Source organism: Alligator sinensis, unplaced genomic scaffold (assembly GCF_000455745.1).
Source record: "Alligator sinensis unplaced genomic scaffold, ASM45574v1 scaffold433_1, whole genome shotgun sequence".
NCBI classification, from domain to species: domain Eukaryota; kingdom Metazoa; phylum Chordata; order Crocodylia; family Alligatoridae; genus Alligator; species Alligator sinensis.
This window is the reverse complement of record NW_005842502.1, coordinates 757,465-774,803: the sequence shown is the minus strand read 5'-3', so window position 1 is coordinate 774,803 and position 17,339 is coordinate 757,465. Positions and strand designations below refer to the sequence as shown.

At 46.8% G+C, this 17,339-nt stretch overlaps 1 protein-coding gene across 2 annotated transcripts in view; it reads left to right on the top strand.

The window, feature by feature from the left end:
* CAMTA1 (calmodulin binding transcription activator 1) overlaps window positions 1–17,339 on the top strand; it is a 160,498-nt gene that overhangs the window by 67,856 nt on the left and 75,303 nt on the right. The window contains exon 1 of one of the 2 annotated variants that reach the window (XM_025213015.1): window positions 2,468–2,624. The exons of the other annotated variant lie outside the window; for it this stretch is intronic. Coding sequence (XP_025068800.1) covers window positions 2,609–2,624 — 16 coding nt within the window. The 5' untranslated portion in view covers window positions 2,468–2,608. Of the gene's footprint in view, window positions 1–2,467; window positions 2,625–17,339 lie in introns of those variants that run through there. 2 annotated transcript variants of the gene reach the window in all.

The following is a 17,339-nucleotide window of genomic DNA, read 5'->3' as shown; positions in this document are numbered from 1 at the left end:
AAGAGCAGCAGCTGCTCCTTTTACTGCTAGAATGAAGTAAAGGGGCTGACAGGGAACTAAATGGCCTTCCAAGGGCCACAACAAGACTAAGAGGAATCATAACAACCACATAGAGCAGAATGCTAGTTCTGTGGCTGAGGATGGAGGGCAGGACCTGGTCCAAGGGCATCCTGCTGTGCAATCCCTTCCTCACCATGCAATGAAGGGAGAGTAGGCCCCTGGTAAAAGAAGCATGTCAACCCCTGTGCATGCAGAGGGCAATGCAGGACTGGCAGCCCCAGAATTTCACTGACTTATGGGTGCACAGACTGGGGCTGTCAGCGATCTCCTTCAGTAGAAGGTTGGTGCTGGTTTTGGCTAAGCAATTCCCTTGATTCATGGGCAGTGGGGAGCTGGGGTGAGTGTCCCCTGCTATAAGGGATACTCATCCCACTGGGGAGTTCTGTTCTGGGCATCAGGCAGTGCTGTCAGGCTGGGGAGAGGTTGAAGCAGAGCAGCAAAAATGACAAAGTAGGTGAAGAGAAGGAACTGTTCGGAGAGAGTACTGGGGCATTAGGTCCATAGCAGTACTCGGTCTGGTGACAGCTGAGGGACATGCCCTGAGAATCTGCAAGTGACAGGGAAACCAGTAGTGCAGACCTTAAGAGTGTAACTGAAACAATGGTTTGAAATGGAGCAAGGAATGGTTAGGCTAAGAACCAGGGGAAGCCAGACCTAATGGTTGGGTTTGTTGGAGTTTTCAATACTTTTTTAAAAGGAGCAGTAGAAAACCAATGCTTATCGCAAAGTCATGGCATGCATGCTTGGCAGACATCTCTGCCTTAGTTCCTGGGCACAGGTCTGGGCAGGGATTCCTGCTGCATTCTGTTCTGGGGCTCTGCTATCATGACAAATGACCTATGATTTGACTGCCTGAACTGTTCCCTAACCCCAGCGTGCTCAGCTCCATACTCCTGCGATCTTTATGTAAGGAAGCCACCCCATTCCTGTTCTCTCTAGGGCATACATAGCATCTATGATCTGTCTGATCCTCACTGAAACAGGCAGTTGCTTTTGACCCATTATAATCCTCCTCAGTTTGTCTGGCTGTATACAAAATCCACAGCTTGCTTAATTTCTAAACCAGCATTTAGAGTAAAAGATTTGTGTGTGTGTTTCCTCTTGTGTCTTTTGACTTTTATGCAAGAAGGATGTTCCTCATAGGAACGGACATATTTTCTGTAAATGATGCCGTTCATTATGTTGCCCAAATGGCTAGTTTCGTGCCCCTGGAGGCTAGACCAATTTCACCTTAAGGAGAGAGTCACACACAGGGTGGGTCCGTCATGAGTTTATTGATTGCGCAAGCAATGTTGACAGAGGAGCTGATGCTCAAAGCAGTGTCAACCCCGAATTTTTCTCGGGGTTACACTTTTATAGCTTACATAAACAAAGGGCTACAATGTGTTATACAACTATTGGCAGTACCACAATTTCCTTGTTGTTACGTTTTATCTTATGGGCTAGGGTTAGTTTGCTATTGGTTAATATTTCCTGTTAAATTTAGTGCATGCGTATTTCAAAAGCAGAACTGCGGCAAAAAGTTCTGTCGCATGCGCAGAGGAAAAGGGGAACTGCGGCAAAAAGTTCTGTTGCATGTGCAGAGGAAAAGGGGAACTGCGGCAAAGTTAGTGTTTTTTAGTAACCTTATACCTTAGTGTAACTTCAGGGCATTAGGCAAGTATGGTTACAAAATGCAGAGCAAGCAGGAAGGAAAAAGAAACCCACAACTCAGTTGTTAGGCCTTGTGCTTCCTACACAAGGGATCATGAGGGACTCATACAGTTATTACTCAAGTGAGGCCCAGGTTATAATGTATTTTTACCACAATTATGGAGCCACTGCTAGCTGTGGTCTGGGACACTGTGATGCATAAATGGTATTAAGTCTTAAACTGTACCTTTATGTTTTTCTGCCTTTCTTTTTTGTATTCTTGTCTTATGTTGGGTCAGTCCATTTGGATATGTGGTCCGTTTTGTTTGTGTTTCTGATTAGATCTGTAACTGTTTCTATTTAGTAAGTGATCTTTTGGGTCAGTTTGCACGGGGAGGCTATTTTTGGAAGCCTGTACCATCTATTTTACAATAGATGGTTGCTTTGACTGAGTGTTCTGAATTGTCTTTTTTTTCTATTGTTATCACAAGGGCTATTTGGCAGTGTTGAGGCAGGGAGTGCTGTATTTCACTCTAGATTCTGGATTTCATCTGGTAAACTTGTCTTACCATAGGCAGACATTTGATTTCCTCTGGAGCGTCTGTATTTATGCTCTGACTCATGACTAAACTATCCCTCTCTACTTAGAGAGGAGTTTTTTTTGCTGGTGCTGATAGCACTTGCCTAATCCTTATTGGTGGTTCCCTTTTGGATTATCTCATATGCTGCACATCACCGTCCTTGGAATGTGCATGGGGAAGCTTCACTCAATAAGAGAGCTACTAACATACATCACCTCTGCACCACAAACTCAGTCCCCCTGCTTCTAAAGCCAGAGGGAATTATGGCATTGACATCTCTGGGAGCAGACTGAACTCCAGAGCACCAAGGAGGATGCACCTGACACGAAAGCCTGATGGATTTCATCAAATGTAAGTGTGTCTGGCTGTACCCGTGAATATAAATGTTTGGTGGGTGCAGGTGAGCAGAAAGGATTGTAACGTGTTGTTATTTTTAAAGCACTGCAGATATTTTCACCTCCTGTTTATGAATCATTCTCACTCATTTGAGCATGTCATGTACATGCAAATTATGAGAAATTATATGGTAAGAATTACCAACAGAACCTTCCTCTAGACAGCTAGTGAATCCCAGGCAGTCTGCATGCTGGAGGCAAAAAAGGCAGGGCTGGAGAAATGGGGGGAAGAAGTTGGATTTTGTGCAGTTGAAACAGAAGGGTGCCAGCAGCCCTACTTCTAGAATATATCCATAAGGCAGAGGCTGTGGACTCTACTTGTGGGACAGCAGGACAATAGAGTGCTTTTATGGGGCTCAGCAGCTCATGGTATGTATAATTCCTTGTAGAAGATATCCAGGGGTTCTGTTTACACTAACACCAAAGGTCCTAATTAGCCTCATTGACCGAGTGGACGAGCATGGTTAAGGCTATTCAAGTTCAGTAGCCAGCAGCACACAAAGGAATGATGTGGCTGACATTAGCCCTGGATGCCTTTGACTCCCCAGCCTGCATGGCCAGGCACCTGCTAGGGGTACAACTGAAGCACAGCACACCTCTGGATCTGTAGCAAAAGTGCTCTGCCCCATGGCCTCTTCTCCACCGCAAGGAGGTTGTGGCAAGTCCACAAAGGCAGCCTTGTTCTTATTTAAAGGTTAAATAAAGGAGGCTGCCCTGAGGCCTTAGAGTGAGCCATTATAGGTAAAAATCACCACCCTGTCCTTCCTGGACCCCACTAGTCTTGATCCAACCTTCAGGACTGATAGACTTCCCTGACTATGCCCCTGTAACCCGAAGGGCAATTACATGGCTCCATTCCTGCCCTACACCACAGCCTCATGAGTGTAGTGAGGGGCCCAGGAAGGGGCTAAGTAGAAAGTACATCAGATGGCACTATGAAATCATGATGCCATTTGGTGTACTTTCTACTTAGCCCCTTTCTGGTCTCCTTCTTACACTCAGCCCCTCTCTCTGGGCCCCGGTCACCTCTATGTTCAGCTCATCTCTGGGCTCCGGGACCCTCAGGTCATACACACAGCTACTTCCTGAGCTCTCAGACTCTTGGTCCCACACTCAGTCCCCTCCCAGGGCCCTTGGAACCCCTGGTGCAATCTCTGGGTCCCTCCTTAGGTCCTAGTCCCACACACAGCCTCTTTTCTCCAGGCTCAGGGACCCTCTAGTCTACCTCCTACCCTTTCTCTGGGCTCTTGGACTCTCCAGCTTGGCTCATAGCCCCTCTTGGACTCATGGACCTTCTGCTCTGACTGCCGGCCTTTCTCTGAGCTCATGGGCCTGCTGGTCCAAGTCTTAGTCCTTCACTGTGCTTGTGGGACTCCTGCTGTGCCCCACTCTCTGCTGGGCCTGACTCTCAGCCCTTCCTGGGCTACCAGTTCTCACGGTAGGCCTGGAATCAGTGCTAGCAGGATTCCAGACTAAACCACCAGTATACTAAATAAAAGTATTTCAGCCCTCTAGTAAGCAATCCAACTCTCTCTTAGTTTGGTTGGTCTTTCACTGTCCAGGTAAGCTTCCTCTGCTCCCAGGATTGTAGTGGTTTACCCCATTCACTGCAACCTCAGGAGCCCCTCAGTGCATGGCTCCTAGGGCTGAAGTGCCTGGCAAACTGATGTCTTAGTCTTGTATAGCTCCAGCCCCTGCAGGTGAGGTGCCTCTCCAATCAGCCCACTCTGCCATCTGCAAGCCTCCTCTCTGGCTGCTTGCACCATTAAAAGGGCAGGTGCACCCTGGTGCCCTGCCACGGAGGTACTCTGAAAACATCCTGCCTGTGCTGGCAACTTAGGGAATTTGTTAAAAAACTCCTTATTGTGCTCAACCCCATTGTTGGTTGGTAGAAGCAGTAGCCCAGCAGGACAGCACCGGTGTAGACATGGTGGGCTCCTTGTTGTCCTGGGTCACTGGCCTAATTAGTAGACACACTGGAGGCATCTCCACAAGTGGGAATGTGTGTTTCCCCAGAGACAAACAGCATCAACATAATATGTGCTGTGCTGCTACTGTTTGTTCCCAGGAACTCCTCCCCACCCCACCACCTCCACCTGTACACGCATGCTGTGGCACACGGCATGTTGCCCTGGGTGGGGTAGGGGAGGCTGGGACTGGCCCCAGCCTCCCCTACTGGCTCCAGCAGCCTTACCTGGGGTCTTGAGGGCCTCTGAGGGATGCAGCCACAGCAATCTGGCAGCATGGAGTCTGGCAGGCAGCCAGAGCGTGTCTCCAGCTGACCACACTCTGGTTTCCAGGGGTGCACGCTGGCACTACATGTGCCGCCCTACTTTTTTTAAGGCACAGATTGACACCGGGATCTCCTGCATGTGTGGCATATGTGGTGCTGAATGCCTGTAGAATGCCTGTATGGGTGGCACGTGCAGTGCACAGAACTGCAGATGGGTCTGTGGCGTCACATACTGCACATCTGCGTTCATCTGGACATGCCCCCTGGTGCTACAGCCTTTGACCATGAGCTTGAGAGAACAGGATGTGAACCCAACAGAGGGCTGGAAGGTTCTAGGACTTTATCTTCTCCTCCTGATTCAAGTTGCTTATCTCCCAGGAGCAGGCTGGCTTTGTACAGTGCACAGCACAGTCCTGACCCAAGCCACTATAATAATAATAATAAAAAAATCCTCCTCCAATTTTTTCCAGAGTTTCTAAAGACATGACTTAGTGGGCTTGGCTTGGGACAAGGTCTCCAGCCTTTGGAGGTGAGGGTACTGGATGGCTCTTCCCAGATGAGAAGAGGTTGCTGGTTGGAAAAGTCTGACAGCTCCTCAATCTCTGAATTTTGCAAAAGTTATTGCAAGTTTCCAGGCTAAAAATAAGTCTCTTTATTACATGTTTGAGGACAAGACCAGCCACTTACTTTTTATAAAGCTGAAACAACCTTCTCATTAGCCGCGTTTGGCTGAATTAAATGGTTTTCTCTACTCTTAGTGGCGTCTCCTACTAATAACTCTAATATCATAGAAAGCTGCCATATGCTGGGGGCCTGTAGACACAGGGTGAATCATCCTTTTCATAAAGGGGGGGCAGGGGGCACTGGATGACTCATCTCTACTGAGAATACAAGATGTGTTCGCTCACAGCTCTGCAGGGAGCCTAGAACATCCAGACCATCCTTTCAGGGTGCCTCTGAAGCCTGCCTTCCTCTGCCTCTCTAGAATTGCATTTAATCATAATGCAATGCTGTGTAGATCCTCTGTGGCTGTTAGCCTCAGCAATGCCATACACACATGCAGGTTTCCTACCCACAGAACACAGCAGGCAGCATATCAAACCAAAAGAAAACCCCTGAAACCATCAACGTTCTTGGTTTTCTCCCCTGTTCCAGGTTGCGTGTGTTCCTTTCTAATCCCAGCGGCAAAAGTGCCTGCATAAAGCAGACAAGGTTCTTTGGGTGAATCTGATATATTTTATTAAACCAACTTAAATAGTTGGAAAACAATTTTAAGCAAACTTTTGGGTTTAAAAACCCTTCGTCAGGCTAAGGAAGTTTCTGCAGTTGGCGTGTGCTCTTCCTGGATGGAATGAAAAGTAAAGAAGTCAGAAGCTGGGCTGGTATGCATTCAAGACAGGCAGTCAGTGAAGATGTAAATTGAGGAGTCAGTGGGTGAGAGACAGGCTGGGTGGGGGTGGAGAAGGGGGATGAATAGTGGAGAGGTACTTGGGGAGTCAGATGTCAGGCAGGTTATAATGTGTCATAAATCCAATGTCTATATTTAGTCCATGATTTTTAGAATCCAGGAGGTTGATGAAGTGGAGTTCATAGGCTCATCTCTGAGAAGTGTTTTGTAAGTTTCCTTTGAGGATTAGAACTGAGAGACTGAAGAGAGAGTGGTTTTCTTTTGACAAATGTGTCCCCACAGGTAATTGGGTATTCTTGTCTTTGAAGGATTTCCCGTGTGCATTCATTCTGGTGCACAGTTGTTGTTTGGCCTCTCCTGCATATTTTCCGTCAGGACATTTGGTGCATAGGGTGAGATATAGTACATTTCTGGAGGCGCAGCTGTAAGCTCTGTTGTGGGGTGGTGGAGTTTTGCATTATCAGGTTTTGCATGTCTTGTCATGGCATGGTCTGGATCCATTTGCATGAAGCAAACATGAGTTGGGCTGGGCAGAAATGGAAAAGCAACCAAAGTGATGGGAAAACACACTTCTGCCCTGCCTTCCCTTTATCCCCACCACAAGGTTTTCTAGCATCTCGGGACATCTGTAGTTTTGGAGGGTCCAGCTTTTGCCCACTTTGCAGGGAAGCAAACTGTTCTTCCCTCTCTGCCAGGCCAATTCCCTTGATATCACAGAGCTGACAGTCTGGGTACGTGTCTTTCTGCCTCTTCAAGTGGAGCCCTTCTTCTCTGGTTCTCTACTTATTCCTCTTCCTCTCATTTTAAATTCCACCCCTGATTTTGATGTAGGGACAGGCTTAAGTGTAGAGCTCCAGTCACACACACTACTTTTCCCATAGTAGGTGAGTAAGAGCAATGTAAAACATTTTATCAAACTTAAATCATCTGACCAGTAACAGGTTTATGCACATCACATCTATTTGGTTTTTTTTTAATGAAGTCAGTTCACTGTAACTTTTCTTTAATAAGTGTGTTCTTGCCTAAAATGCTGTAGTAATTTGGTTTGGGAAGGGGGAACCTATTATTGAGAGTCATTCTGGAAGAGAGGTGTGAATCCATAGCCCTATGTCTTTATTTTATAAAGGATATTAAACCTTGAAGAAAGCCATCTCAAATTTTGTAGAACTAATTTATTGAATGTGCTATCCTGCAGCATCACATTATATCTGCTGACAGTGTTAATGACCTGTGTAATAACAACAATGAATATAACAAACAATGGATTAGACTAATTACAAGAGCATTTTGATGTTGATTAACTTACTTCAGCTAGTAGCTCCTGCTCAAATGAGAGATTCTATTTTAGCTTGATGTATGATGAGGAAATGCTGTTGCACCACTTGCTCCATGGTTGCAGGTGTTTGAACTACTCTCCTACTAAATGAGAACTCTGTTCTTCCAAATATCTATGCACAATCTTAAAGGAACAAAGATTTCCAGGAATGGTGGGATCTTTTCTTGGAGGAATCCTGTAGGAAGAATCATGGTTTTAACAACAGTAGAGATGAGAGAGAGTTCCTGCTCTGTTATTCTGCATTTACAGCAATGAAGAACACTTAGAAAACATCATCTACATACAAAATGCATAAAACAAGGACCTCTTTCTCCTTATTGTCACCTGCCATTTGGTCCCTTATCTGCAATGTGACCATTCTCATAAAAAAGCAGTAGTGTGGGGATTCTCCCCCCTCCTTTGAAATGAAACTCTTGACTCATGGGCTGGAATCCAGCTAATCAGCTCATCATATCAAAGTTAGCACTAGTGTAAACAGAGATCTTGCTTTGTCCTGGCACTGAATATAACCTGCAGAGAATAGTTCAAGAGTGACAACAAATTCTTTCATAAATATTATTCCCCTTTCCCATTAAGCACTGTGCTGCAGGTATTGGAAAACAGAAGCAGACTTACACAGGTAGGACCATATATTTCACTTCTATCTCTTTATTCAAATAATACATTTCTACCAAGGTCTTTCTAGGAAAAAAACACCCTGTTAACATTAGGTGTAGAATCACAATATCCAGATCTGCTTTAAACTAGTTTTATGATCTTCAGCTGATTAGTACAGGTGAGATTTGGGGTGGATTGGGTTCTTTACCACTTTATAGTATGGACAGTAGCCTCATCTCAACTTCATTATTTGTAAGTAAAGTAATTTTAAGAGTGCAGGATGAAGTGGTCCACTTGATAACAGACATCTCATTGAGTAGACTTTAACAAGAATAACCATTAGGGCTCTGGAGTTTCGTCAGTGATGCTTCTGTTCCTTCCCATGTTTCCTTTTGCCTGTTGTACAACTGCAGAGATCTCATGTGGAAAATGGAGACTGGAACATATTGAATTTTTACATGTCTTTAACATGATTTAATGAAGGAAACAAAGCAGCCCCCAAGATTTTAAGAGCCAGCTGTCCACACAACACTGTGTGAACTGCTCCTTTGGAAAATTCAGTCAGGGCATTTTGCCATACCCTGTAATAATAGTTTCCAAAGGATCACAAACACTCTTTTTATTACTTAGATTGTTTATTCCCAGGTCTAACAACGTTATTAGATTAAAAAAGTAAAAATTAAATGACCTGCCAGGACTAACTCTGGTACGGCTTGTAGGCTCTGCTTGTCTCTTGATTGAGCTCATATACTGTCTGCTTTAAAGACCAGGTAATATTGCTAGGTCATTAAAGCTTACAATACCAGCATTTAGTGGCAATATAATTTAAAGGTGCATTTATAGGGCCCGATTAGCCCTCTGAGGTTAATAGGATTGTTGCCATGTGCACCAGTGGGTTTTGGAGCAGACCCATCGTAGAGACCAATACTCTTATTTGTAAGCAGCAACTGTATTACTCATGCCTCTCCTTTAGCTGATGGAGAGGAAACATGTGCAAGATAATGGGTTTAGTAAACATCTTTCTTAGCAGTTACCAGAAGTTAAATGCAGTATAGCTACAAAGGATGCTCACACACTAATACAAGAAACCATCCAGACCAAAGTATTCCAGAACAAGTCAGGTAGTTCCAGGAAGGAGGTACTTTGCTTGTGATAAAAGAAAGCTTATTTCCTATGTATACAGTGGTAGATGCATGCACAGCAGTCTGCCTACACTCTACACAGAACAGGTCTGACAAGACAAGAGGACCTTGCCATCTAAGGCTCTGCTGCCTTTAATCGGTTTGTGTGAATAAAGTCTGAGCATCTACATGGAGCCCCCTTGAAGGCAAAATACAGAACAGTGGGAACAAACTCAGCAATTTATCAGTGTCCCAGTCATTTTGTTGGGCGTTTTTGACCATGCTGTAAAAAAACAAGACAAGCAAATGGGAAGGCCTACTGATTTTTATCCCCATCCTTTTGATGCCAGAGGAGCTTTTGCATGTAGTATATCCTGTACATAGGTTGAAAGGTTCTGCTACTACTTGGATAGCAGTAGCTCAGGTTTTTCATCCTGCTAGCCTTCCAGCTCGCTATAGATCCAATTCCTCTAGGTTAAGATTTGTTCAACGCTACCATAGAGTCCCAGAGCAAGCCCCAGTTTACTTTAGCTAGCTGGTACTTCCAGTGACCAGCTGGCCCCAGTTTTATCTATTCTGCACTAAGTTATGGCCCTATCTGTGGCTCAAGGCACCAGTTGCCTTATGGGCTGCTTTCATGGCCTCTGTCCTCCCCTGTAGCCATACCCATACCTAACAGTTGTTACACCATATTCACTCATCGGAGGGTCTCTAGCCCCAAACACAGTGTTTAGCTCTCAGGCCTTGAACTTCTGCCTCAGCCTTCCTAGCCTTGGCCCTTTTATTTTGGCTATATCTCTCCACCCAGCTCCACCACCCCACACCTTGGCTTCTGGGTCCCAACCCTGTCACATGCTCCAGACCAGCCCTCTGGGTCCCTGACCCCAAGCCAGGCTGCCTCTCATCAAGTGTTCCACTAGGCACCCCTTTATGGCCTCAACAACCACAACCTGGTTCTGCAGAATCATAAACAAAAGCAAGCTGCTTCACAAACTAAAAGTCTTCCCCACTCAACATCAACACCACCCTGCAAACCATACTTCCTTTCAATCCCTATTTCCCAGTTGTCATGGGGGCTACCTCTGCAAGCCTCCCCCCAACAACATACAAAACAAACTACAAACCCCAACCCCACTTCCTTCCGTTACTAGGTTTATATGCTCCAAAGCCCTGCCTCTTCCAGTCATGTGACTCCCTAGCCACATAGGGGGTTTCTCTTTTGTCTAATGGCCAACCTGCCTTTCTTTGCTGCAGCCTAGCCCAGCTCTTTGCAGCATTTACTCCTGGGCTGGCTGACCCTCTCTCCCACACAACAAGCTTGTTGCACTGAAGCTAGTTTTTGCTCAGTTGCCTGCCCCCTCTGCAAGGTTGGTCTGCTGCACTTTCCCCTTAAAGTAACAGAAGCCTATGGCTCCCTGTTACAGATGCCTTAACAGTACAGCATAGGTTTTAAATCCTGTAGTGACTGGAGGTTCAGAGAGAAGGAATATGCTCCTGACTCCCCCATCACTCACCAGCTTGATTTGTGGAAGCAATGAAGTGTAAGGCTTCAATACTGAGTGAAGCAACATTCCCATAACAGGGTCAGCAATCAGTAGCAATGACCCACATGAACTCACTCACCCAGTCTGCTATAGCCAGAGGGCTCTCAGAGGTGGAAGATGTAATCAAAGTGGTTATCAAAACACCAATATTGAAAACTTGCACACAAGCAATATAAGCAGCCCAGCACTTTCCTAGCTAAGACATTTTCATTGGCTTACAGTTTTGCCTAGTTTAAATCACTGAAGCTGAAATTTTCCATGACAGGTGTTTGCTTCAGGCTGAAATTTTTTACAAGTTTCAGCTAGGTGGGCTCAACCACTTCTCAGGCTGTGGTCAAAAAGTACCTTGTTTTCACTCTGTTTAAAAAACCTTGCAAGCATTATTTCTTTGAGAAATGCTAGCATCTTCATGACCAGGGACATGAAATATGGCAGTAACAAATCTCCAGTACCAGGTATATGCCTTTTCCATCTCTATGAAAGTTTGCCTGCCAGGTTCTTCCAAAGGTTTCACCTGCAGTGAGCTTGCTCCCTCCTGCATCTAAAGGGGCCAAGCAGGAATTCTATGTAGTTTCTTGGATATCCATGCGGTTGAAGTTGGTTTATTCTCAGTTCCTTATTCCTGGTTCCCTATTCCTTATTCCCAGTTCCTTATTCCTGGTTTCTTTTTCAAAGCTAATCTAGACCCAATAAAAGCTTGTTATTAATGAATTACACATCCTAAAGAGGCAGATTTCATTAGCTATGTATATGTACTAATTAATATGCAAAATAATAGCCTGCATCAAGTACAGAGTCCTAAATGAAGGTTAGATTAGAATGGGATTATGGGGCAAAATACTTCTTGGGCCACCCCAAATTTCTTCTCAGTGCCACTGGGGGACTGTCCCAAAGAGCCCTGATCACAGTCCTGCCCGGCCCAAAGCACGGTTAGGCCGTGCCAGGCTGCCAATTGACAGCCCCCATGCCCACTGTACTAAGTATAATGGCTCGAATAAGGAACTGACTTTTGTGCTGGGATTATGGCTAGAAATCCTGTTTGGGCACCTGGCATACCTCAAGGGGGTTCTCCTGTATATGTCTGACCAGAGTCTTGCCCTGTCTAGAGCGCAGTTTGTTCGTGCCATGCTGCTAAATGGCAGCCTTCCATGCCTAGTGTTTAATGGCTTGAATAAGGAACTGTTTTTGAGCTGAGATCATGATTCAAAATTCTTTTTGGGCCACCCCACACTATGCCTCTGTACCACCAGTGGACTCTCCCGGACAGTTCTGGTCAGAGACTTGCCTGGTTGAAAGCGTGGTTTGGCCATGCCAGGCTGCCAAATGACAGCACCCCAGCCACTGTGCTAAAAATATGGACCTGAATCAGAATTGGATTTTGGCCTCTAATTATAGCTAGACATTCTTCTTGGGCCACCTCATGGCATACATCTGTGCTACCTAGGGGCTCTTCTGGACATCTCTGACCAGAGACTTTCCCAGCCCAAAGTGCGGTTTGGCCGTGCCAGGTGGCCAATTGACAGCCCCCTTTCCCATTGTACTAAGTGTATAGGTTTGAATAAGAAAATGGCATTTCAATTGAGATTACAAATTGAACTACTTGCTAGGCCACCTGACACCATGACTCTTTGCCACCGGGTGACTCTTCTCAACATCTGTGATCAGAGACCTGCCCGGCCCAAAGCACAGTTTGCCCATGCCAGGCTGCCAACTGACAGCAGGTCAGCCACTGTGCTAACTATATGGACCCTAATAAGGAATTGGAATTTGGGTTGGGATTATAGCTAGAAATCCTTCTTGGGCCACACCACACCATGACTCTGTGGCACCGGGGGCTCTCCTGGACATCTCTGACCAGAGACTTGCCTGACCTAAAACGTGGTTTGGCCGTGTCAGGCTGCCAACTGACAGCACCCTAGCCACTGAGCTAACTATATGGACCCAAATAAGGAAATGGCATTGGGGCTGGGATGATAGCTAGAAATCCTTCTTGGCCTACCCCACGGCATACCTGTGTACCACCAGGGGTCTGTCCTGGACATCACTGGCCAGAGTCTTGCCTGGCCCAAAGCACGGGTTGGTCATGCCAGGCTGCCAACTGACAGCAATCCAGCCACTCTGCTAAATATATGCACCTGAATAAAAAACTGGATTTTGGGCTGGGATAATAGCTAGAAGCCCTTCCTGGGCCACCCCACACCATGCCTCTGTGGCACTGGGGAGACTCTCCTGGACATCTCTGACCAGAGACCAGAGGGGAACAGTCCCACTCCCTGAGCAAAATCTTAACTATTAACTTTAACAGTAGCTCAAAAAGGATCACAGTCACTGTCAGTGGCAAACCAACCTGGGGAGCTCTCTCCTAGCCAAGTCACTGGGGAAGGGAGTCTCACCCATGGCTGCCATCCAGGGACTCTACAACCTGCAGTCCAAAAGAAATTCCTTATTCAAGCCTGTATACTTAATGCAGTGGGCATGGGGGGCTGCCAGTTAGCACCCTGGCATGAAGAAACCGCACTCTGGGCCGGGCAAGACTCTGGTCAGGGGTGTCCGAGACAGTCCTCCGGTGCCACAGAGGCATGGTGTAGGTTTCCTTTGTGGAAATCCAAAGAGGATTTCCTGTTGTCATCCTAGTCCAAAACCCAGTTCTTTATTCGGGCCCATATACTTAGTACAGTGTCTCGGGGGGCTGTCAGTTGGTAGCCTGGCAAAGTCAAACTGTGTCTTGGGTCGGACAGGACTCTGGTCAGAGATGGCCAGGAGAGTGCCCTGGTGCCACAGGGGCATGCTGTGAGGTGGCATAAATCCAGCCCAAGATCCAGTTCCTTACTCAAACCCATATACTTAGTACCGTGGCTGGTGGGAGCTGTCAGTTGGCATCCTGGCAGGGCCAAACCTGGTTGGGCTGGGCAAGCTCTGATCAGAGATGTTCGGGGGAGTCCACTGGTGCCATAGAGTCATAGTATGGGGTGGCTCAATAAGGGTTTCCATCTCTAATCCTAGCCCAAAAAGAGTTCCTTATTCATGCCATTCTACTTAGTAAAGTGGGGGCTCTCAATTGACAGCATGGCAGAGCCAAACCGTGCCAGACAACACTCTGGTCAGGGATGCCTGGGAGAGTCCCCCAGTGCCACAGAGTCATAATGTAGGCCCAACAAGGATTTCCATCTCTAATCCCAGCCTCAAACCCAGCTCCATTTGGCAGCCTGGCATGCACAAATCACACTTTAGGCTGGGTAAGACCCTGGCCAGAGATATCCAGGAGAGTCCCCGTGACATAGAGGCATGGTGTGGAATGGCCCAAAAAGAATTTTCAATCATAATCTCAGCCCAAAAGATAGTTCCTTATTCAAGCCATTATATTTAGCATGGTAGGCATGGGGGGCTGTCAGTTAGCAGCTTGGCATGGCCAACCCGCACTTTGGGCCAGGCAAAACCCTGACCAGAGATGTCCAGGAGAGTCCCATGGTGCCACAGAGGTATGCTGTGCTGTGGCTGAAACAGGATTTCTAGCCATAATCCCAGCCCAAAAGCCAGTTCCTTATTCAAGCCATTATACTTAGTACAGTGGGCATGGGGGCTGTTAGTTGGCAGCCTGGCACAACCAAACCATGGTCTTGGTCAGGGCTCTTTGGGACAGTCCTCCACTGCCATTGAGAGAAAGTTTGGGGTGGCCCAAGAAATATTTTGATCCATAATCCCATTTTATTCTGACCTTCATTTAGGGCTCTGTACTTGATACAGGATATTATTTTACATATTAATTAGTACATATGCATAGCTAATGAAATTCTCTCTCTTTAGGTTGTATAATTCATTAATAACAATCTTTTATTGGGGATAGATTAGCTTTGAAAAAGGAACTGGGAACCAGGAATAAGGAACCGGGAATAAAGAACTGGGAATAAGCAAGTGACTTCAGCCTTATTTCTTATCCTGGCTGTCAGGGACTGATGTGACACCAGGGTCCACATCTGAGAGCAAGAATACTCGTACTATTGATACTTGTGCTGGCACTCTGACTCAAAGGACAAATGGGGTGGAGGATGGGATGTTGGAGGTGAGGGTTTGGTCTAGGAGCTGGGGGAGGGACATGCACAGTGCCAAGCAGAAGCTAGGGTAGAAAGAGGCAGGAGCTAGGAAAAGCAGGAGGATAGAGGAAGGGGGGGGGAGAGGAAGCAAGAGTACAGGGCAGAGGTAGGAGCTGGAGGAAATAGCACCTGGGGGCAAGGCAGGAGCCAGAAAGGGGACTGACTGGAACAGAAGGAAGCAAGGGCCGACTGGTGTGAGATAGGAACCAAAGAGTCTGTAACCATGGAACCATGGTTTCAGACTCTTGAAAGCATGGAAGCATGAAAGCATAGTCCCCTTTGACCCTCTGGAACTACATCCATTATTCCTTAGTCTCAGCCTTCCTTTGCTGTCCAGTAGACAGCTAGCATCACTAATGTCTCTTCCCCCTGGGATGGCTGATCCACATAAAAAATAACAGTGTGTGACTGTTGCCAGTCACTCTGGTAACTCAGAGAGATAGAGGTGGAGAGTTCTGAGCTATGGAGCTAAAGAACCCGGCTCTGCCCACGCCCCATGCAGTCAGTCAGTATGGTGCCACAAAACGTTATTTCCTTTCCCAGTGTTTAATAAAAATGTAGATTACTTTGATCCTCTGTATTAAATGTGCACGCAAAGGACTGCACTCTAGGAGCAAATCATCATTATACAGTGGATAGATGAGATGGCTGTCTGCATGTTGCAGACGTGGAAGTCAATACTGAGCTTGAATAGAAGGGTTGGTCCTATAGTTAAGGCAGATCAGTGGCAGCCGACAGCTGGGTTCTCTCTGCTTCTGCCAGCATTGGCCCACAGGGCTGAGTGCCCTGTGTAAGTCCAAGGTCTCACAGGGGGCCAGTGCATTCCTTGTTGTCCGAGTCACCAGATCACAGAGCAAGCCAGGAGCTCTGTTCTGAATTGGAAGTGCTTAGGGCCCTGACACACCAGGCTGTGGGCTCTTCAGTTTGAGCACCCAAAATCAGGGCATGCTTTTGACAATTTGCCTCAATTCCCCATGTGGATTAGAGATAATAATATGTCACTACCCAAGGTCATTGGTGAAAATAGATTCTTTATGAAGAACTTAAGATATTACGATAATGGCCATGGAAAAGCTCATGAGGAAATCAACACTGTATTCATCTCTTGATTGAAGAGAATATCACATGGCTACCTAGTTACCTGAGTACCCATCCATCTTGTGACTGAGGAAGAGGTTCCTGTTAAAGGCAGCATGTGATAAGTTAATCAAAGATAATCTCAAGGACCAGGAACAGACATTACTCTTTTACCAGTACAAGTGATTGGAATCTGGTTTATACTTGTAACAGAACAGACGTTCAGCACACATAGATTGGTTTTAAACATAGATTGGTTTAAAAATGGTAGAACCTGGTCTAAGATTTGTCCCCCCTCCTCCTCCCACCAAGAGCAAATGTGTGTTCTGTTTATTACTGATCTATGCTACTTACAGAAAACTGCGAGCTTGGATTGATTTCCTCCCATCTTTTTGAATGTCTGTATCTAGCCAAAATGCATGTGCATAAGGGGGCCAAAGCACTGGCAACATTTCTTCTAGTATTTCCTAACCTGTGCATAATGGATATGGCAATCCTAATGTCCTTACCCAGTCTACAGCAGTGGTGGCCAACCTTTTTGGCAGGCATGCCATAAATGATCCCCACACCCTCCAAGTGCCACTGATCTCTTTCCCCTGCCTGATTTGCTGCTCTTTCTTCCTGCGCTGTGCTCTCTACCTGATCTGTTGCTCTCTTCTCTGCTCCCTGCTCTGTTGCTGCTGTGTTGCCTGTCCCCTCCCCAATCTACTGTGCGCCAAAAAAAAAGTGCTGCCCATGCCACTTGTGGCACCTGTGCCATGCCTTGGCAACCTCTGCTCTCTACAATACCCACCCACATGATGCTACCAACAGCCTGCCTGAGGGAAGAAAAGGATCCTGGTTACGCCATAGGACGGTTGTTGGAACTGCTGTGGGGTGGAGTGCTGTAGAAATCTAAGACTCTGGAAGAACCAGGTTGGGCATGAGGCCTCCCCAGCTGGTACCTTGCAGGGCTGTAGCCTTGATTATGCCATTGCCCATGCAGGATCCTAAAGTGCCTGGGGAATGCAGCAGCTTGTGGCATCAGTTGGGAGATCTGGCCATGCCTTAGGGATCCCCCTGCCCCAGGCAGGTCCATGAGGTTCAAGGGGGCTGCTCCCCACAGGCGATGGAGCCCGCAAGCGGGGCGGGGGTGGGTGGGGAGGGTCCCAGAGGCCCGTCACTCCCGGAACAGCTAGGTCTCCGTGTCCCGCTGGCCCAGGCAGGCCCGCCCTGCTCCCCCCCCGGGGCAAGCCACTGGCCAGCTCCCGGGGCGCCCGCCGGG